At 43.6% G+C, this 21,837-nt stretch overlaps 1 protein-coding gene and 1 long non-coding RNA gene across 5 annotated transcripts in view; one reads left to right on the plus strand and one right to left on the minus strand.

The window, feature by feature from the left end:
- The window catches only part of LOC112673813 (uncharacterized), a 29,487-nt gene extending 14,213 nt beyond the window's left edge, over positions 1-15,274 (minus strand). The window contains exon 1 of the long non-coding RNA XR_004809082.2: positions 15,117-15,274. This is a non-coding gene — a long non-coding RNA (uncharacterized LOC112673813). The remainder of the gene's footprint in view (positions 1-15,116) is intronic.
- A 223-nt stretch (positions 15,275-15,497) lies between these two features.
- The window catches only part of CBFA2T2 (CBFA2/RUNX1 partner transcriptional co-repressor 2), a 146,909-nt gene continuing 140,569 nt past the window's right edge, over positions 15,498-21,837 (plus strand). For 2 of the 4 annotated variants that reach the window (XM_049100532.1, XM_035705921.2), the window contains exon 1: positions 15,524-15,670. Coding sequence is in view for 1 of the 4 variants with exons in the window: in XM_035705918.2 (XP_035561811.1) it covers positions 15,637-15,670 (34 nt within the window). In the remaining 3 variants the exon portion in view is untranslated. Of the gene's footprint in view, positions 15,671-15,788; positions 16,014-21,837 lie in introns of those variants that run through there. The other 2 variants (XM_035705918.2, XM_035705922.2) reach the window with 2 other exon arrangements.

Consider the following 21,837-nt stretch of genomic DNA (forward strand, 5'->3'; position numbering starts at 1 on the left):
TTTCATTTTCTTTCTAATCTTGTCATAGAGCACACGAACTCCTCACCATGAGTATTCTCACATTCCTCTCATGATCCTAAATAATACTGAAGTTTAATATAACTCAGCTTGTTCGCATTTCCCTCTGGGGGCTCTTGGACTCTTCAGCCTTCTATGGAGGAAAAAGTCTTGCTTACTAGAAAAGCCCCGGCCATGCCAAATAGTTCTCCAGTGCACAGAGAGGCTTTCTCAAGTGCCAGGGACATTTCAGGCTCCTGTTTATCCAACAAGGATCATATATCTTTAAATCGCTTCCCTTCACTGCCTGTCATCTGGCCAGACCTTGTGTTTATCATACATTAGCAGAAGGGGCATGGCCAGTGCAGATGGCAGGCAGCATGCACTTCTCCCTGCCACCCATCTTTATCCTCTTAGTCACTAGTTAAAGAAAAACAATCACTTGGTTTGGACAAGAAACAGCCAGGGCCATGAGCAATTTCCTCAGGTCCATCAAGTCTATAATTCCTTTAAAAAGTTGTGAGAGAATGTCAGAATTCTTTTTTATATTTTAATTAATTAATTATTATTTAAACTAATCTCTACACCTAACTGGGGCTTAAACTCATAACCCAGAGATCAAGACTCACATGCTTTACCAAATGAGCAGGCTAAGGTGCCCCAGGAATGTCAGAATTCAATTTTGTCACCTCAGACTAAGCTTCTGACTCAGGCAAATTATTTTTTGGTAAGTCTCTTAACCTCTCTGAGTCTCAGCTCCTTTGGCTGGAAAATGGAGCTGTTGCAAAGGCGCCTTTTAAATTCAGTTTATAAGGCACCCAGTCCTGACTCTGCCTCTTAAACGTTAGTGTCCCTGAGCCCCTAGGCCTTAGGAAACCAATCAACCACAGGCTGATGTGCTGTGACTCTGTTTCCAGAGGGCCTCTCTTCCCCACCTTCAATACACATACAACACACATCCTACCATTTCTTAAGAATGATGAAGAAATAGAAAAGGTAATGAACCTATGGAGACCAATTTATTTTCTCTATATCAGAAACCAAACAGAATTTGAGAAAGCTATAGGTGTGAAGCCAGGCCTACCTGTTCTTCAGCAAAAAAGTTTTATTTTAAAAAACAGTAGAATGTGGTATATCCAAGAAATGGAATACTACCTGCCAATAAAAAGGAAGGTAAACTATTGATGAATATAACACAGATGAATCTCAAAATCATTGTGCCAGATGGAAGAAGCCAGAAAAGAGAGTACATGCTATATGTATTCACATGCAATTCTAGAAAATGCGAACCAATGCATAGTGATGGAAAGTAGGATTGCCTGGGTGGCTTAGTTGGTTAAATGTCCCAACTCTTGATTTCCACTCAGGTCATGATCTCAGGGTTGTGAGATCAATCCCTGAATCAGGCTCCTGGCTCAGCATGGAGTCTTCTTGAAATTCTTTCTCTCTGTCCCCTGCCCCTTCCCCCATGTTTTCTCTATCTCTCTCTAAAATAAACAAATAAAATCTTAAAAAGAAAGGAAGGAAGGAAGATTGATCAATCAGTGGTTACCTGGGTTCAGATGCAGGTAGAAGGATGATTACAAAGGAACATGAAGAATCTTACAGGGGTGGAAATGTTCCTTATCTTGATAGTGGTGGTGATTTTACAGGTATATACAACTGTCAAAATTTATCAAATTGAGCCGTTTAAATTGATGTGGTTCATTATACGTAAGTGGTACGCCTCAATAAAGTTTTTAGTTTCTTTTTCTTTTTTTAAGTAAGTTCTACAACCAACCCGGGTCTGAATTCATGACTCTGAAGGATCATGAGTCACATGCTCTATGGACTGAACCAGTCAGGCATCCCTCAACAAAGTTGTTTGTTTGTTTTAGATTATTTATTTATTTATTCATTCATTCATTCATGAGAGACACACACATAGAAAGAGAGAGAGAGAGAGAGGCAGAGACACAGGCAGAGGGAGAAACAGGCTCCATGCAGGGAGCCTGACGCAGGACTCCATCCCAGGACTCCCAGATCCTGCCCTGCGCCAAAGGCAGTCACTAAACCACTGAGCCATCCAGGGATCCCCTTTTCTAAGTTTTTAAAAAAGCAATTTCAGTGTGATGCCTGGGTGGCTCAGGGATTGAGCATCTGCCTTTGGCTCAGGTTGTGATCCCAGGGTCCTGGGATTGAGTTCCACATCAGGCTCCCCTTGGGGAGCCTGCATCTACCTCTGCCTGTGTCTCTGCCTCCTCTCCATGTCTCTCAGGAATAAATAAATAAAATCTTTAAAAAAATCATCTAGGGATGCCTGGGTGGCTCAGTGGTTGAGCGTCAGCCTTTGGCTAAGGGCGTGATCCTGGAATCCCAGGATCGAATCCTGCATGGGGTTCCCCGCAGGAAGCCTACTATTCTCTCTGTTGGTGTCTCTGCCTCTCTCTGCGTCTCTCATGAATTAATAAATAAAATCTTTAAAAAAATCACTTAAAAAAGCAATTGGGGTGTGTGTACATGTGTGTGTATGTGCATTAGTGTGAGCATGTGCATGCCAGTCTGGTTCAATAGGTAGAGTAGGACTCTTGGGGTTGTGGGTTTGAGCCCTATAATGGGTGCAGAGATTACTAAAAATTAATAAATAAATACACTTAAAAATTATAAAAGCAGGGGAAAGTAGGATGGGGAGTGACCTCCTAATGAGCATGGGGTTTCTTTTTGGGGTAATAAAAATGTTCTAAAGTTAGATTCTGGTGCTGGTTGCACAACATTGTGACTATGATAAAAACTACCAAATTATACACTTTAAATGGGCAAATGTGTAGTATATGAGTCATATGTCAATAAAACTGTTAAACAAAAACCAATCGGGATCCCTGGGTGGCGCAGCGGTTTGGCGCCTGCCTTTGGCCCAGGGCGCGATCCTGGAGACCCGGGATCGAATCCCACATCGGGCTCCCGGTGCATGGAGCCTGCTTCTCCCTCTGCCTGTGTCTCTGCCTCTCTCTCTCTCTCTGTGACTATCATAAATAAATAAAAATTGAAAAAAATATATAAAAAAAAAACCATCACATAGCTACAGTAATAGAAGTCAGTATAGTAGTGGGCAATCTTTGGATGGGATATTGACAGGAAAGTGATACTAGAAAGCCTTTTAGGGTGGTAGAAAATGATATAAGTAGTAGTTATAGGCATTAACCTGAAACAATTCATTGAACCGTATGTATGAAATTCATGCATATTTGCCATATATATTCATTATACTTCAATTTTTCAATTTTTAAAAAAATTTACTTATTTTTAAAGATTTTTATTTATTTTTTTTAAATTTTTTTTTTTAATTTTTATTTATTTATGATAGACAGAGAGAGAGGCAGAGGGAGAAGCAGGCTCCATGCACCGGGAGCCCGACGTGGGATTCCATCCCGGGTCTCCAGGATCGCGCCCCGGGCCAGAGGCAGGCGCTAAACCGCTGCGCCACCCAGGGATCCCTAAAGATTTTTATATTTTTTTTTAAACAAGCTCTTTGCTTAACATGGGGTTCAAACTTTTGACTCAGAGATGAAGAGTTGTATACTCTACTGACTATGTTAGCCAGGCACCAATTTTTCACTTTTTTTTTTTTTTTAGGATTTTATTTATTTATTCATGAGAGACACACACACACACACATAGAGAGGCAGAAACACAGGCAGAGGGAGAAGCAGGCTCCATGTAGGGAGCCCGATGTGGGACTCGATCCTGGGTATCCAGGATCACGCCCTGGGCCAAAGGCAGGCACTAAACCACTGAGTCACTCAGGGATCCCAAACTTGGAACTTGTTAAAATGTTCAGTTCTTTGAATTTTGACAAATGCATACAATCATATAATCATCATGATAAACAGATATAGAACATTTCCATCAGCCCCAGAGTTTCCCTATACTCTTTTATAGTCATATTTTACCCCTACCATAAGTAACTGATGACACAGATCAATTTTCTGTTCCTATAGTCTGCCTTTAAAAAAAAAATCCCATGGGGTGCCTGTCTGGCTCAGTTGATTAAGTGTCTGACTTTTTCTTTTTAAATATTTTTAAATTTTTTATTTTTTTAAAAGATTTTTATTTATGTATTCATGAGAGACAGAGAGAGAGAGGCAGAGGCACAGGCAGAGAGAGAAGCAGGCTCCATGCAGGGAGCCCAATGCGGGACTTGGTCCCGGAACTCCAGGACCACACCCTGGGCCGAAGGCAGGCACTAAACTGCTGAGCCACCGGGCTGCCCTAAGTGTCTGACTCTTGATTTCTTTTTTTTTTTTTTTTATACAGATTCTTTTTTTTAAATTTTTATTTATTTATGATATTCACAGAGAGAGAAAGAGAGAGATGCAGAGACATAGGCAGAGGGAGAAGCAGGCTCCATGCACCGGGAGCCCGACGTGGGATTCGATCCCGGGTCTCCAGGATCGCGCCCTGGGCCAAAGGCAGGCGCCGAACCGCTGCGCCACCCAGGGATCCCCTGACTCTTGATTTCAACTCAGGTCATGTTCTCAGATGTCCTGAGGTAGAGCCCCATGTGAGGCTGCAGTCTGCTTGAGATTCTCTCCCTCCCCCTCTGCCTCTTTCCTCACTCACACTCTCTCTCAAATAAATAAATAAAATCTTTAAAAAAAATAAACATGCATGGGGTACTTGGCTGGCAGTCTGCTTGAGATTCTCTCCCTCTGCCTCTGCCCCTCCCCTGCTCTCTGGCACTCTCTCTCTCCCCTTTGAAATAAATGAATCAATCTTTACATTCCATGAGTGAAATCATAGAATATGTAAACTTTTGAGTCTGTCTTCTTTGTTTTGTTTTATCTTATTTATTTATCTTATTTTTTTGAGTAATCTCAACACACAATATGAGGCTCAAACTCACAACCCCAAGATCAACAGTCACATGATCTTCCAACTGAGCCAACTAGCTGCCTCAGGTCTGGCTTCTTTGAAATTTATCCATATTATTATGAGTATCAGAAATTTCTCCCTTTGGGGGAGCCTGGGTGGCTCGGTTGGTTAAGTGTCCAACTCTTGATTTCGGTTTCAGTTATGATCTCAGGGTCATGAGAATGGAGCCTAAGGCCTGGATTAGCAGGAAGTCTGCTTCTCTCCTTCACCCCCTGCTCACTCACATGCTTGTGCAATCTCTCTCTCTTAAATCAATAAATCTTTTTAAAAAAATTTGTTCCTTTCTATCACTAGTGTTCATTTGTATGATGAATATACCACAGTTTGTTATCCATTCACTGGTTGAGGGACATTTAGATTATTGACAGTTTTTTGGTAATTTTGAAGAAGACTGCTATAAAAGTCAGTACAGATTTTTGTGTAAAATGTTTTTATGGGTACCTGGCTGGTTCAGTCAGTAGAGCATGCAACTCTTGATCTCAGAGTTGTAAATTCATTAAATTCATGCCCCGTGTTGGGTGTATTTTATTTTTACTTAAAAACAAAATATTTGGGACACCTGGGTGGCTCAGCGGTTGAGTGTCTGCCTTCAGCTCAGGGCATGATCCCAGGATCCGGGACCGAGTCCCGCATCAGGCTCCTTGTGAGGAGACTGTTCTCCCTCTGCCTATGTCTCTGCCTCTCTCTCTCTCTCATGAATAAATAAACAAATCTTTAAAACAATAAACAAAAAGGGCAGCCCGGGTGGCTCAGCGGTTTAGCGCCGCCTTCAGCCTAGGGCGTGGTCCTGGAGACCCAGGATCGAGTCCCATGTCAGGCTTCCTGCATGGAACCTGCTTCTCCCTCTGCCTGTGTCTCTGCCTCTCTCTCTGTCTCTCATGAATAAATAAATAAAATCTTAAAAAAAAATAAAAATAATTAAAAAAAATAAAATTTAGGGATCCCTGGGTGGCGCAGCGGTTTGGCGCCTGCCTTTGGCCCAGGGTGCGATCTTGAAGACCCGGGATCGAATCCCACGTTGGGCTCCCGGTGCATGGAGCCTGCTTCTCTCTCTGCCTGTGTCTCTGCCTCTCTCTCTCTCTCTCTGTGTGACTATCATAAATAAACATTTATTAAAAATAAAATAAAATAAAATTTAAATTGAAAATTGAAAACAAACATAAGTTTTTAAACCAGCCTTGCATTCCCACGATAATTCCAATTTGACCATGGTGCACTATCAAATTTATTTTCAAATTCAATTTGTTAATATTTTCTTTAAGATTTTTGCTTGTTGGGATCCCTGGGTGGCGCAGCGGTTTGGCGCCTGCCTTTGGCCCAGGGCGCGATCCTGGAGACCCAGGATCGAATCCCACGTCAGGCTCCCGGTGCATGGAGCCTGCTTCTCCCTCTGCCTGTGTCTCTGCCTCTCTCTCTCTCTCTCTCTCTCTGTGACTATCCTAAATAAATAAATAAAATATTAAAAAAAAAAAAAAAGATTTTTGCTTGTTTATGTCTTCATGAGACATACTGGTCTCTAGTTTTCTTTTCTGGTAATATCTTAGTGTGGTGTTGCTATCAGGGTAATCTTGGCTTCATAAAATGAGTTGGAAATGTTTCCTCTTTAATTTTCTGGAAAAGACTGTGTAAAATTGATACTATTTCTTCTTAAATATTTGGTAGAATCAGCTAGTGAAGCTGTTTGGCTCTGAGGTTCTCTTGGCTAAAAGAGTTTTTTTTTTCTTAAAGACTTCTTTATTTGAGAGAAAGAAAGAGAGTGGGAGTGGGGAGACAGAAAGAGAGGGAGAGACAGAATCTCCAGAAGACTTCCTGATGAGCTGAGCAAGGAGCCCGTCACAGGGCTCCATCTCATGAGACCATGACCTGAGCCAAAATCAAGCGTTGAAATTTAACAGACTGAGCTACCTGGGCACCCCTTAGAATATCAACATTTTGAGTGAGTTTCAATAGATTGTGTCTTTTAAGAAATTGGTGACTCTTGGGACACTCCGGTGGCTCAGTGGTTAAGCTCCGCTTTCGGCTCAGGGTGTGATCCTGGAGTCCCAGGATTGAGTCCCGCATCAGGCTCCCTGAGGGAAGTATGCTTCTCTCTCTGCCTAGGTTTCTGCCTCTGTGTGTGTGTCTCTCTCTCATGAATAAATAAATAAAATCTTAAAAAAAAAAAAAGAAAAAGAAATTGGTGAATCTTATCTGAGTTATCAAATTTATAGGCATAAAATTGTTATTACCCTTTCACTATTGATAAAATCTGTAGTAATAGATTTCATTGTTTCATTGTTTTTTCTTTGTTTCTTTGTTTCTTTCTTTTTTTAAGATTTTATCTATTTGAGAGAGAGAGAAGGAGCAGCAGGGAGAGGGAGAAGTAGATTTCCTGCTGAGCAGGGAGCCCTCTGGAAGGCTCCATCCCAGGACCCTGGGATCATGACCTGAGCCAAAGGCAGAGGCTTGTCCAACTGAGCCACCCAGGTGCCCTTCCCTTTTTCATTCTTAATATCGATATATTGTGTTCTCTCTTTTTATTGTTAGTCTTTTTTTTTTAAACCAGAACGTTTATTGTGAATAATCATTGAAATCCTTAAGATGATCAACAGCTGCCCTCTTGGGCTTAGGTGTTGTTCCTTCATGGAATCCATGCCTAAATCTACAGTAGACAATTTTTAGGTGCCTCATTCAAACGGTCCCAATGGTATTTCGTCTTTTAGCCTTGGCACTTCAGTTATACTTTCTCTTTCCTTTGGCAGAGTAGCCACATTTGCCACAGGTGGACTTCTGAAGGTGGTAGGCCTGAGAGTCACAGGGCAGCACAATATGTGGTCTTATTGTGACACTTTCCAAATGATGACTATCCCCTTTGTCATCTTGTTTCCACGGCAGACTCCCTTATTGTTAGTCTTGTTGAAGGCTTAGCAATTTTGTCAATCTTTTCAAAGAACTAGAAACTTTTGCTTTCATTTTTTTTAAGATTTTATTTATTCATGAGAGACACACACACACACACAGAGAGAGAGAGAGAGAGAGAAAGAATGAGAGGCACAGACACAGACAAAGGGATAAACACGCTCTATGCAGGGAGCCCAACGTGGGACTCGATCCTGGGTCTCCAGGATCAGGCCCTGGGCTGAAGGTGGCACTAATCCGCTGAGCCACCCAGGCTGCCCTCATTATTATTTCTTATTGCCGGGTTGCCTTGAGTTTAATTTGCTTTCCTCTTCTAGTTTTCTAAAACAAAAGGTTAGATCATTGATTTGAGACCTTTCCTCTTGTGTAATATAAGCACATAATGTTATAAATCTCTCTCCAGGGGTACCTTGGTGGCTCAGTGGTGGAGTGTCTGCCTTTGGCTCAGGTCATGATCCTGGGGTCCTGGGATCTAGTCTAGTATCAGACTCCGTGCAGGGAGCCTGCCTTTCTTTCTGTGTGTCGCTCATGTATATATAAATAAAGTCTTTTCTTTAAATTTTTATTTATTATTTATGATAGTCACAGAGAGAGAGAGAGGCAGAGACATAGGCAGAGGGAGAAGCAGACTCCATGCACCGGGAGCCCAATGTGGGACTCGATCCCGGGTCTCCAGGATCGCGCCCTGGGCCAAAGGCAGGCACCAAACCGCTGCGCCACCCAGGGATCCCTAAATAAAGTCTTTAAAAAAAATAAATTTCCCTCTAAACATAGCTTGGGTTGTATCCCATAAGTTTTTGTTTAAAGATTTATTTATTTATTTGAGAGGGAGCAAGAGAGAATGTGAGTGTGGAGAGGAGGAGAGTGGAGATAGACCAGCAGATTCTGCACTGAGCATGGAGCCAACAGGGCTTGGCTGGATTCTATGACCTTAAGACTATGACCTGAGCTGAAATCAAGAGTTACCTAACTGACTGAGCCACACAGGAGTCCCTCTCTGATTCTTTTAAAGGTTCTTGTGATTATACTGGACCTACCTGGGTAATCCAGGATTATTTTCCCATCTCAGGGTCCTTAACTCAATCACATTTGTGAAGTCCCTTTTGCTTTGTAAGGTAACATATTCACAGGTTCCAGGAATAAGAATGTCCACATGATACTGCCTGCAGACTGGAACAATGTTGTGTTTTGTTTTGTTTTTAAGATTTTATTTCTTTTTTTTTTTTAAGATTTTATTTATTTATTCATGAGAGACATAGAGAAAGGCAGAGACATAGGCAGAGGGAGAAGCAGGCTCCCCTCAGAGAGCTTGATGTGGGACTTGATCCAGGGACTCCAGGATCACACCCTGAGCCAAAGGCAGATGCTCAACCACTGAGCCAGCCAGGCATCCCAATCCTCTTCTTTCCTAAATATACTTCTATGACCCCCAAGGGTATGTGATGGGAGGGGCCAAAAGGGAGACTAGAAAGACTATTATTTGCACTCCTATAGCCCCTTTAGTCTACATCTCCTTTAATATTTCCCTTATTTATTTAACAGATATTTATGGAATACCAACTCTGTCCCAGGCACTGGAGATACAATGGTGAAAACTAGAAAGCTTTTATGGAGCTCGTGGCCTACAGAGAAAGACAGATGGTAATCCAGAAATGGGGAAAATAAATGCCAAATGACAAGTAGGTCGTGTGCCACGAGAAGAGATGCATGACATTATAGGAGTGGATGTAAGGAGTTCTGACAAGTCTGGAGGGTGGAAGAGGGCTTCCCCGAGGAAGTACCAGATAAGCTGATACCTGAAGAATATATAGGAGTGAAGTGGGGGTGGTGGGGTGCTGGAAGGAGGACCATGGTTCCCAGAGTTGAGGCCAGAGCTCTGGTGTACATTGGGACTCAAGACGCTTGTGTGGCCTGCATGAGGGTGGTGGAGATGCAACCACAGAAGTAAGCCAGGTCTGACTAGGCAAGGCAGGGTAAGTGAGTCTTCTGGAAGAAGTAGAAAGCATTTTTCTTTTCCTCCACCTCCAGAGGACAGCCCACTTACCGTTCCAGGTCTGGGATCTTCTGGATAAGCAGGGTCTGTGAGTATGTTTCTAAGTCAGTTTCTTGCTTCAAATGATCTTGAGAACCACTGAGTTAGGGGCTAGTTTCTCACGAATATTTGATGAATGAATTCGTCCTTGTTGGGCTGAACATGGTGGCTAAACATTTTTGTGCAGCCTCTGGGCAACCAATTTACAGTACATGTTCTTGGGCTTTCTACCCTGCTTCCTTCTAGACTTAATTCAGCAAGTATTTCTTTCTTTCTCTTTTTTTAGTTTTTTGGTTTTTTTTAAAAAAGATTTTATTTATTCATGAGAGAGAGAGGCAGAGACACGGGCAGAGGGAGAAGCAGGCTCCATGCAGGGAGCCTGGTGGGGGGGACTGGATCCCAGGGCCTCCAGGACCATGCCCTGGGCTGAAGGCAGTGCTAAACCACTGAACCACCTGGGCTGCCCTTTTTTAAGGTTTTTAATTTATTATTATTATTCTTTTAAAGTTTATTTTTTATTTTGAAAGATCTTATTTATTTATCTTACAGCAAAAGACCAAGCATGCTAGAGCAGGAGGAAAGGCAGAAGGAGAAAGATAATCTCTTTTTTAAAAAATATTTTATTTTTATTTATTTATTTTAGGATTTTATTTAGTTATTCATGAGAGACACAGAGGGAAGGTAGAGAGACACACGCAGAGGGAAAAGCAGGCTCCATGCAGAGAGCTCCATGTGGGACTCCATCCAGGTACGCTGGGATCACGCCCTGAGCCGAAGGCAGATGCTCAACCACTGAGCTACCCAGGGGTCCCAACATTTTAATTTTTTAAAGATTTTATTTATTTATTATGGTGCATGAGAGAGAGAGAGAGAGAGAAGAAGCAGAAGTGCAGAGGCAGAAAGAGAGAAGCAGGCTCTCTGCTGACAGGGAGCCCAACGTGGGATTCATCCCCAAGACCCTGGGATCATGACTTGAGCCAAAGGCAGATGCTTAACCAACTGAGCCACCCAGGTGTCCCAAGAATTTATTTTTAAGAAATCTCTATGTTCAACATGAGGCTTGAACTCGACCTCAAGATCAAGAGTCACATGCTCACTAAGTCGGCCAAGTGTTCCTCAGCAAGCATTTCTTAAATGTCTATATCACAAAAATATTTAAAATGTTGCAGCTGGTGTGCCCAAGTGGTTCAGTTGGTTAAGTGTCTGCCTTTGGCTCAGGTCCTGATCCCGGGGTCCTGTGATCCAGCCCCACATCCCCGCTCTCAGCTCAGCAGGAAGTCTGCTTCTCCCTCTCCCTCTGCCTCTGCTCTTCAGCTCCTTCTCTCTCTCTCTCTCTCATAAGCTCCAATAAATAAATAAAACCTTAAAAATAAAACGTTGCAGTTATTATATCCCAGATAGCCAAGTGCTAAAAGAAGGCAAAGCAACAGGATTCAAATGGTAATGGAAGGGAGCCTGGGTGGCTCAGTGGTTGAGTCCTGATCCTGGGGTGCTGGGATTGAGTCCTGCATGGAACTCCCTGCAGCGATCCTACTTCTCTCTGCCTATGTCTCTGCCTCTCTCTGTGTGTCTCTCATGAATAAGTAAAATCTTAAAAAATTAAAAAAAAATTTAAGTAGACTCCACATACACAATATGGGGCTTGAACTCAGGACCCTATGATTAAGAGTCATATGCTTTGGGACACCTGGGTGGCTCAGCGGTTGAGCCTCTGTCTTTGGCCTGGGGCCTGATCCTGGGGTCAGGGATCAAGTCCTGCATTGGTCTCCTGCAGAGAGCCTGCTTTTCCCTCTGCCTGTGTCTCTGCCTCTCTCTCCATCTCTCTCATGAATGAATAAATAAAATCTTAAAAAAAAAAAAAGTCATATGCTCTACTGAGTCAGGCACCACAAAATGGAATTTTTTTGAGCACCTACTATGTTTTAGCAACTTCCAAGCTGGAAGGGTAGAGGCTAGGGGGGATAGTGAATAGGAATAGAAATTAGAAAAAAAAGAAAAAGGGCAACCCAGGTGGCTCGGCAGTTTAGCACCGCCTTCAGCCCAGGGCCTGATCCTGAAGACCCGGGATAGAGTCCCACATCGGGCTCCCTGAATGGAGTCTGCTTCTCCCTCTGCCTCTCTCGAATAAAGAAATAAAATCTTCAAAAAAAAAAAAAAAAAAAAAAGGGAAGTGCATATACAATAATTGCAACAATTAAAAAATGTAGCAGGAGGGTGCCTGGATGACTCAGTTGGTTGAATATCTGACTCTTGGTTTTGGCTCAGGTCAAGATCTCCAGGTCCTGAGACCAAACCCAGCATTGGGCTTAGCACTCAGCAGGGAGTCTGCTGGAGATTCTTTCCCCTCCTCTTCTGCCCTCTTCCCCGCCCCCACCATGCTAGAGGGTGCATGTGCCTTTTTCTTTTTCTTTAAATCTTTTTAAAGAAAATGTAGCAGGTATTGTGTTATTTATTTAATTATTATTATTTAAAAATATTTTATTTATTTTTTCACGAGAGACACAGAGAGACGGAGGCAGAGACACAAGCAGAGGGAGAAGCAGAGCATAGATGCAGGGAGCCTGAATGTGGGATTTGATCTGGGGACTCCAGGATCATGCCCTGGGCCGAAGGCAGGCACTAAACCTGTGAGCCATTCAGGGATCCCCTGTATTGTGTTTTTTATGCAACAATCCTGTGTGCTAGGTCCTATCATGAGCCATTTGCTAAGGCTCAGAGAGATGAAATGACTTGTCGAGGCTATATAGTTAGTAAATGTGAAGCCATGATGTATACCTAGCCCCGCTGGCTCTCGTGTGTGGGCTCTTGGATTTAACACTATTTTAGAGTGTACATAGTATGTAGGTGTTGAAAAATTATCCAATTATCCAAAACTTGGAAGTAAAGCAAAAGAATAGCTTCATGGAACTCCAATTTGCTTTTCCAGTTTTCAATATGTATTGGCAACCTTTTCTTATTACCAAACTACTTTGGTAGGTAGATCTACCTACTTTTCAAATGTTGCATATTATTTTCTACAGTTTATTTTACTAGTCATCCATGTAGGGCATTCAAGCCAATTTTGATGTTTGTTCTTTCACGATTTTGATGTATATTTCCTTCCTATGCATCTTTTTGTACACATGAGCAAATATTTCTTTGGGATAGAGACCCACAAGTGGAATTTCCAATCTAATGCATGACATATGGCAACTCATTGCCTGTTTTCCTGATTATGAGAGAGAGAGGTCAAGCATCTATTTTAATGTTTATTAGCCATACGGATTTTCTTTTCTGTGTATTGTGTATTTTGTTTTTTAAAAGATTTTATTTATTTATTCATGAGAGACACAGAGAGAGAGAGAGAGAGAGAGAGAGGCAGAGACACAGGCAGAGGGAAGAGCAGGCTCCATGCAGGAAGCCCCATGTGGGACTTGATCTTGGACTCCAGGACTATGTCCTGGGCCGAAGGCAGGCGCCAAACTGCTGAGCCACCCAGGGATCCCCTGTGTATTGTCTATTTATCACCTTTGTCCATTTTTTTTTTTTAGATTTAATTTATTTATTCATGAGAGACACAGAGAGAGGCAGAGACATAGGCAGAGGGAGAAGCAGGCTCCCCTCAGAGAGCCCGATGTGGGACTTGATCCCGGGACTCCAGGATCACACCCTGAGCTAAAGGCAGAAGCTCAACTGCTGAGCCACTGAGGCATCCTCATTTTTCTTTTTAAGTAATCTCTCTCTGCACCCAAGGTGAGAGCTCAAATTCAGGACCTCAAGATCAAGAGTTGCATGCTCTATTGGCTGAGCCAGCTAGGTGTCCCCATCCATTTTGTATTAAATTACCTTTCTTTTATTGGTTTACAAGAGTTTTTAAATTTATTTTGAATATTGATCCTTTGTTGGATACGTTGCAAATATTTTATCCCCATCTTTTGCTTATAAAAGAAAGCAAATTTATTATTTTTTAAAAAGATTTAATTTATTTATTCATGACAGACACACAGAGAGAGAGGCAGAGACACAGGCAGAGAAAGAAGCAGGCTCCCAATGTGGTGATCCCTGGACTCCAGGATCACGCCCTGGGCGGAAGGCAGACGCTCAACCGCTGAGACACCCAGGCGTCCCAGAGAAAGGAAATTTATTTATTTATTTTATTTTAATTTTTTTTGAGAAAGGAAATTTTTTTTTGAGAAAGGAAATTTAATAGAACTTTGTTTATGCCGTCTTAGTACAGTAATTCATTTTTTAAAAAAGATTTTATTTATTTATTCTTGAGAGACACAGAGAAAGAGAGAGAGGCAGAGACAGGCAGAGGGAGAAGCAGGCTCCCCTCCATGCAGGGAGCCTGATGTGGGACTTGATCCCTGGTCTCTAGGATCACACCCTGGGCTGAAGGCAGCGCTAAACCACTGAGCCACCAGGGCTGCCCTATGCTGTCTTAGTACATAGACGAGTTTGGAATTTTAAAAATTATTTATTTATTTATTTATAAAATAGTTTCCATGCACAATGTGGGGCTTGGACTCATCACCCTGAGATCAAGGGTCACATGCTCTCCTGACTGAACCATCGAGATGCCCTGGAGTTTGTAATTTTTAATCTCGTTTTAATTTTAATTCCTGTTTTTGAGTTTTGGGGAGGCAGAATAGTTCAGAGTATCTGGGTTCCAATCCCATCTCTGCTTTACGCTAACAGTAAGGAGGAGGCAAGTTGGTTGCTGGGAAAGGCCCTTCTGCATGTATAGCAAAGGGAAAATAATACCCTGTCTCCCTCATTGTGAGGATTAACTGGAAGAGTGTATGGTAATTGCGCCTGAAGATGATAAAGAGCTCAGTAATAGACATGATAGCTAATGGTTATTAATATCACGATGAGGGATCCTTGGGTGGCGCAGCAGTTTGGCGCCTGCCTTTGGCCCAGGGCGCGATCCTGGAGACCCGGGATCGAATCCCACATCGGGCTTCCGGTGCATGGAGCCTGCTTCTCCCTCTGCCTGTGTCTCTGCCTCTCTCTCTTTCTCTCTCTGTGACTATCATAAATAAATAAAAATTTAATATCACGATGACATTTTATTTTTTAAAGACTTATTTATTTATTTTATGATAGATACAGAGACACAGGCAGAGGGAGAAGCAGGCTCCATGCCGGGGGCCCGACGAGGGACTCGATCCGGGCACTCCAGGATCGCGCCCTGGGCCAAAGGCAGGCGCCAAACCGCTGAGGCACCCAGGGATCCCGATGACGACATTTTTAAACATTTGGAATAGGGTTGGCCAAAAAGGGGGAAGTGACTTACCCAACAACCTGCTCCGGGCGAGCAGGCCTTAACCTGAACTCAGGTGCCGCGCGGTCCCCTCCCCCCTGAGCCCCGCCTCCGAGGGCCCCGCCTCCGCCTCAGGGCCGGGCCCCTGCCCCGGCCACAGCCGGAAGCCCAGCGCCAGACGAGTGGGCCAGGCGCGTGACGGGCGCGCATGACACAGGAGGGGCGGGCCTGAGAAGCTGGGTGCTCTGGGATAGGGCCTCAGGTTCGCGCGGAAGGGGCGGGGCGGGTCAGGGGGCGGGGCTTAGCTGGAGGGGCCTTGGGGCCGGGCTTCCGCGTGCGTTGGTCCGGCGGCCGAGGGCGCGCGGCGGGGGCGTGCCCGGCGGGCGGGGCGGAGCCAGCCGGGGGGCGGGGCGGCGCGCGGCCTAACGGCGGCTGCGGCGGCGGCGCCTGTGCTGTGGCTGGCGAGCGTCGGGGCTTCAGGTCCCGCGGCGGCGCCCGTGAGGAACCCGGGCCGCGGGTGGAAGCGGGAGCCGCGCGGTGGAGGCGCTTGGCGATGGTGGGCGTCCCTGGAGCGGCCGCCTTCCAGCGTAAGCAGGGCGGGAAGGCGGGAGGCTGAGGGGGGCGTGTGAGGGGCCTTCTGCTCCACAAGCGCGAGCTCCCGAGAGGCCCCCGGCGCGAGGCGGAGTTGGGGAAACTGAGGCTCGAGGCAGGGCGGCGGATCCAAGGTCACGCGGCGGGCCGGGCCTTCCCGGGTGCGCGAGGCCGTCCGGGCGCTTCCTGCGTCTCCCCGAGGGCTCGGGGCTCGCGATGTGAGCTAAGCTGTGGGGACCGCGGCCTCGGAGCCCAGGCCCTGCCGGAGTCTGTCCGACTTACCGGCGGACAAGGATTGTTTTGTTCTCCCGGCGCTGGGGCCACTAAGTCCGACTCTGGGTAAGTATTACACACGCCCAATTTCAAGGGGTGTGTGGCGGATGGTGGAGGAGGCGAGGATGGCCTCTGAGGGGGCCTGTTGAGTGCGGGCTCAGGGATCAGACTGCCTGGGTTCACGTCTTGGCTCCCCCGCTGAGGGGATGTGACCTTGGGTCTTTCTGAGCCTCAGTTCTTTCTTCTGCAAAATGGGGGTGTGAAGAGTATTTCCACCCCTACAACCCACGCCAGGGTTCTTGGCTTTTGTGGGGCCAGTAGAACGCTTGGCCCAGGCTGGGACATACACAAGGGTGAAAACTGTTATTATTGTAATCGCTGATAAACCTTATCCAGGGTGAACCTCTCTCGGAAAAGCCCGAAATTGCGCTCTGGTTGTTAAACAGATGTTTTAAGATTTTGTCTTAGGTTGGTCCTGCTTTATGATGATCCACTTGTTTTTCTTACCTCCATTTCTCCATTCCAGCATTTGTCTAGTGTTCCTCCTAGAAATTTTGAGATCCTGGGGGGGGAGGGGTGGTATCTCTTAATAACAGTAAAATTTTAATTGTTTCTGGTTACAGTAGCAGTGATAGCATTTTTTTTTTTTTTGGTAGCATTTTTTGATCGGGCGTTTTGCATTCTATTCATGTAATATTTATTAAATCATTAAGTAAAAAGTACCATTCTCGGCCCTGGGAATATAGCAAAAAACTGAATATACCACACATAGTCTTTTGAGTTTGATCTGGGGAGAGGGAAGACAAGGCAAAAGAGGAAACAGGTAAGTCCATTTTGCCTGTTTTCTCTTCATTTAATCCTGGTGGTAGTATAAATAAGAGTTAAATATTTGAATATGCCTATTTTGCAGCAGATGAAATTGAGGAATGGAGGGAACCCTGTGATCTAGCCTCAGAGCCTTCAGTCTTTCATATAAAAGGGAGGCTTTATGCCTCCTCTCTTTGATACTCATTAAAAGTTGGATTACAGAAATGGAAAGTAGGTATGCAACGCCTCTTCATAGTCAGGCCTGCAGTTGCTGCTTTTGATAGTTTGATCCTTTCCTCTCGAAACTTAAAATGAGAGAGAGGCAGAGGTGACCCTTTAGGGTCTAAGATGCACCATCTCATAAAGTGAAAGGGCTTTGTGAACTTAAATTTTTTATGTCCATATCTGCTTTATGCAATTTTCAGTTTAAAATATACCCTCAAGTACAATTTTTGGCTCTATTATGTAACAAAGATTGATTGATTTTAGTGTTCCTAATAGAATTCTAGTTTACATTCTTAGCATGCTTAATACACTTTTTCTTTTAATCTGGAAGCATATAATAAATTGCATTAAAATATCGAGAGGATTTTTTCAGTGAGGTTTCCATGATACAGTTGGATTCAGCATTGACCATCTGCTAAGCACTAGGGCCTGTACTAATGTAGGGCTTACAAAGATGAATAAAGCAGGCACTTGCCTCTAAGAGCTTACCTATAGTCTTGATTGGCTAATGTGTTTAACTGAAGTGCTGGGCAGAGAATGAAGGAGCTCAGAGTCCTTGGGGGAAGTAGTCTAGAGCATTGGCTTCAAATGTTTTTACTGTTCTATCAGTAGATAGGGTTCAGTATGAACACATGTGAATGTTTTAAGTTGCAATTACAGTGCTAACTGTAGTCTATTTTATGTACATTTTATAACACGTGCAAAAATAGACATTTTGCAGAGGATGAGCTAAAACAAATATAAGTAGAAGTTCCAATATCGTCTTTTTACACCCTGGTGTGAATGATAACTATGCATCTTGAGGATGGGGACCATTGGTCTTGTAGTGGGACCTTCTCAACCCCTGAGGTCTGTTGAGATTTCACTTCTGGAGTTGTGCCTAGGTTGAAATCTTAGGGTCCAATCCTATTAGCTTTGAGACTTTGGGTACATTATTTAACCTTTCCGTGCACTTGATTTTCCTCATCTCTTAAAATTGAGTTGATGGGAGTTTCTGCTTCATTTGCAGTTTTGTGATGATTGATAATATATATGGTAATTATACGGTAATATATGTAGAGTACTTACACTGTGCTTGACCCACTATTTTGGATGCCGTTTATGGGTATGAGTAAGACTTAGGATTTCACAGTCTAGTAGGGGCCTTGGCACCTCTTTGTGGATAAAGTTCTTTAAGTGCTCGAAACAAAGTCTTTTGGGAATACATGGTAGGAATAACTAATTGTTCTTTAAGGTTCCAAGTAAGGTTTAGGTGAGGAGGTGACATTTGAACCAGGCCTAAGGAGGGGTTTTTTCCGGGAGGAGGAGAGGTAGACCTCTTTTGATACTGAGCGGATACTTGGATTCTTTTGAGGGTTTAGTGAGTAGTTATCCAGATCTGGACCTGCAGGGAACCCCATTAAAGCTTGTATACCTTGTTAATAGGATAACAGTGAGTTCTGGCTGGAGTTGTTACTGGTAGGGGCCAGATGGCAAGGAAGCCTATTCCAGAACTTTTCACAGCACCACAGCTCTTTTCTCTCTGATGACACTTACCTCATTCTGCCTTCTTAGTTATCTAAGAATATAAACTCCTAAATGTAAGTTCCTTAAGAGTTTTAGTATCTGCATTTTTGTGATCTTGCTTTGCCTAACAAGGTAAGTGGAAAGTCCATAAGCATGGAGAAAGGTATAGAAGTCATTGGACCTTCAAGAAATTCTAACAGTTACAAATAAAATGGTAAATGACCATACTTACTAGTGACAACTTGATTACAAATATGGTAGAAAAACAAAACAAAACAAATATGGTAGATAGGCCCTGTGCATTACTATTTAAAAGGGGTGAGAATTGTCATGTTCAGTAACACTTTCCTTATCTGGCATTTGACCAATAACATAAAAGAAGAGATGTGAAAGTATACCAGAAAGACTTCCTGGAGATTGAATTAGGTACCTTCCATTTGGTCTTCTCTCCACTTTTTTTTTTTTTAAGATTTTATTTATTTATTCATGAGAGAGAGAGGCAGAGACACAGGCAGACAGAGAAGCAGGCTCCATGCAAGGAGCCTGACGTAGGACTTGAACCTGGGAATCCAGGATCACACCTTGAGCCAAAGGCAGGCGCTCAACCGCTGAGCCACCCAGGCTTCCCTCTTCTCTCCATTTGTTGCCTGTTTTCTGCTCTGAGAGGCCAACTTACCTATAGGAACTACATCAAGAGCTTCCTTCCTGTCTGAGGTTAGGGAATTTTCATTTCCCTGATCCCTTCCTATGGATGTTGTCTCTAGTTGTGTATTTTATTTTATTTTATTTTATTTTATTTTATTTTTTTTTAAAGATTTTATTTATTTATTCATGATAGTCACAGAGAGAGAGAGAGAGAGAGGCAGAGACACAGGCAGAGGGAGAAGCAGGCTCCATGCACCGGGAGCCCGACGTGGGATCCGATCCCGGGTCTCCAGGATCGCGCCCTGGGCCAAAGGCAGGCGCCAAACCGCTGCGCCACCCAGGGATCCCTATTTTATTTTATTTTAATTAATTAATTAATTAATTTATTTATTTATTTATGGTTGTGTACTTTGAATGAAGATTGCTATTCCTCTAAAGGAGATCCACTCTAGGACTTGCTCCTTCTGGATTTGGAAAGTTTTTTTTATGTGCTTTGTCCTCTGGCTTAGTGTTCTCTCAAGTCTCAGGATACTACAACTATCCCTTGTGATAATCTACCTTTATAATCCTGTTTTTATTTTATTTTTTTTTTTTTTATTTTTTTTTTTTTTATTGGTGTTCAATTTACTAACATACAGAATAACACCCAGTGCCCGTCACCCATTCACTCCCACCCCCTGCCCTCCTCCCCTTCTACCACCCCTAGTTCGTTTCCCAGAGTTAGCAGTCTTTACGTTCTGTCTCCCTTTCTGATATTTCCCACACATTTCTTCTCCCTTCCCTTATTTTCCCTTTCACTATTATTTATATTCCCCAAATGAATGAGAACATATAATGTTTGTCCTTCTCCGACTGACTTACTTCACTCAGCATAATACCCTCCAGATAATCCTGTTTTTAAACCCTCCTTGGAAAAAAAACAACCCCTCCTTGAATTATCCTTACTCTGGAGTATGCTATCTTTCTTGCTGGGACCATGACTATGATTGAAGCTTGTATATTTTGTTAATAGCCTAACATCTCAAACTTTCACTCAGAGCTCACTCATCCTGTACATTCTTCAAACAAAGATACTTGTCTGAGCCCAATTTATAAACAGATTTTAAAGTTTATTTATGGGCAGCCCCAGTGGCGCAGTGGTTTAGAGCCGCCTGCAGCCCAGGGTATGATCCTGGGGACCCGGGATCGAGTCCCATGTCAGGCTCCCTGCTTGGTACCTGCTTTTCCCTCTGCCTGTGCCTCTGCCTCCCCAACCCCCCCCCCCCCCCCCCCCCCCGTCTCTCTCTGTCTCTCATGAATAAATAAATAAAATCTTAAAAAATAATAAAGTTTATTTATTTAACTTCTACACCCAACATGGGCCTCAAACTCATGACTTCCACTTCCAACTGAGCTGGCTAGCCACTCCCTTGTAAGCAGATTTTCTTTTCTTTTCTTTTCTTTCTTTCTTTCTTTCTTTCTTTCTTTCTTTCTTTCTTTCTTTCTTTCTTTTCTTTCTTTCTTTCTTTCAATTTTTACTTATTTATGATAGTCACAGAGAGAGAGAGAGAGAGGCAGAGACATAGGCAGAGGGAGAAGCAGGCTCCATGCACCGGGAGCCTGACGTGGGATTTGATCCCGGGTCTTCAGGATCACGCCCTGGGCCAAAGGCAGGCGCTAAACCGCTGCGCCACCCAGGGATCCCTTCCTTCTTTATTTATTAAAGATTTTTATTTATTATTTGAGAGGAGAGTATGCCTGCATGTGTACCCCAGTACAAGCAGGAGGAGTGGCAGAAGGAGAGGGAGAAGCAGACGCCTCCACCCCCCCCCACCCCCCCCCCCCCACTGAACACGGAGCCTGAGGCATGGCTCTGAGCTCATGACCTGAGCCAAAGGCAGATGCTAAACCAACGGAGCCACACAGGCACCCCTTGTAAGCAGATTTTTAAAAGCAACAAATCAGATGGAAAGGTGGAAGGCTACCCCAGGTGAGCATACTGACAGTGAGAGGGTCTTATCCTCTCCTGTGGTCCTTATCTATTATGCCACACTGATGCATTTAGTCATTTTCCTCCAAACTGTTGGATGAGGGAAAAAAAACCCCCCACAAGTTAGAAGCACCATAATCTATGACCACACAATTAAGACCAGTTAAATTGCAATTAGGAGCCTATTCAAAAAGGCAGAGATACATGAGACAGGTTGTTAATCATAATGGAAAAAGAAGAATTTGCAGGCAAATTTGGGTTTGAGCCCCAGTTCTGGGAAGTTTTTCAAGTTTTGAGACTTTGTTTAATCTATAAATGACAATTCTTGCCTAATAATGATAATAACTAATAGTGAATGCTTATTTTTTTATTTTAAAGATTTTATTTTATTCATGAGAGACACAGAGAGAGAGAGAGGCAGAGATACAGGCAGAGGGAGAAGCAGGCCCCATGCAGGGAGCCTGATGTGGGACTCAATCCTGGGTCTCCAGGATCATGCCCTGGGCCAAAGGTGGCGCTAAACCCCTGAGCCATCCAGGGATCCCCTGAATGTTTATTTTGGGACAGATATCATGCACTTACCTTTTGCCTTTTAATCCTCCAGTCTTTTAGGTGGGTGTATATCCTGATTTTACAAATTAGGTGACTGACTCAGAAGTTACAGAACTAATAAATGACCAAGCCCAGATTAAAAGTCTAGATCTTTCGGACAGCAGAGCTTGAGCTCTTAACATTATG

This window comes from Canis lupus, chromosome 24 (genome assembly GCF_003254725.2).
Source record: "Canis lupus dingo isolate Sandy chromosome 24, ASM325472v2, whole genome shotgun sequence".
NCBI classification, from domain to species: Eukaryota; Metazoa; Chordata; class Mammalia; order Carnivora; family Canidae; genus Canis; species Canis lupus.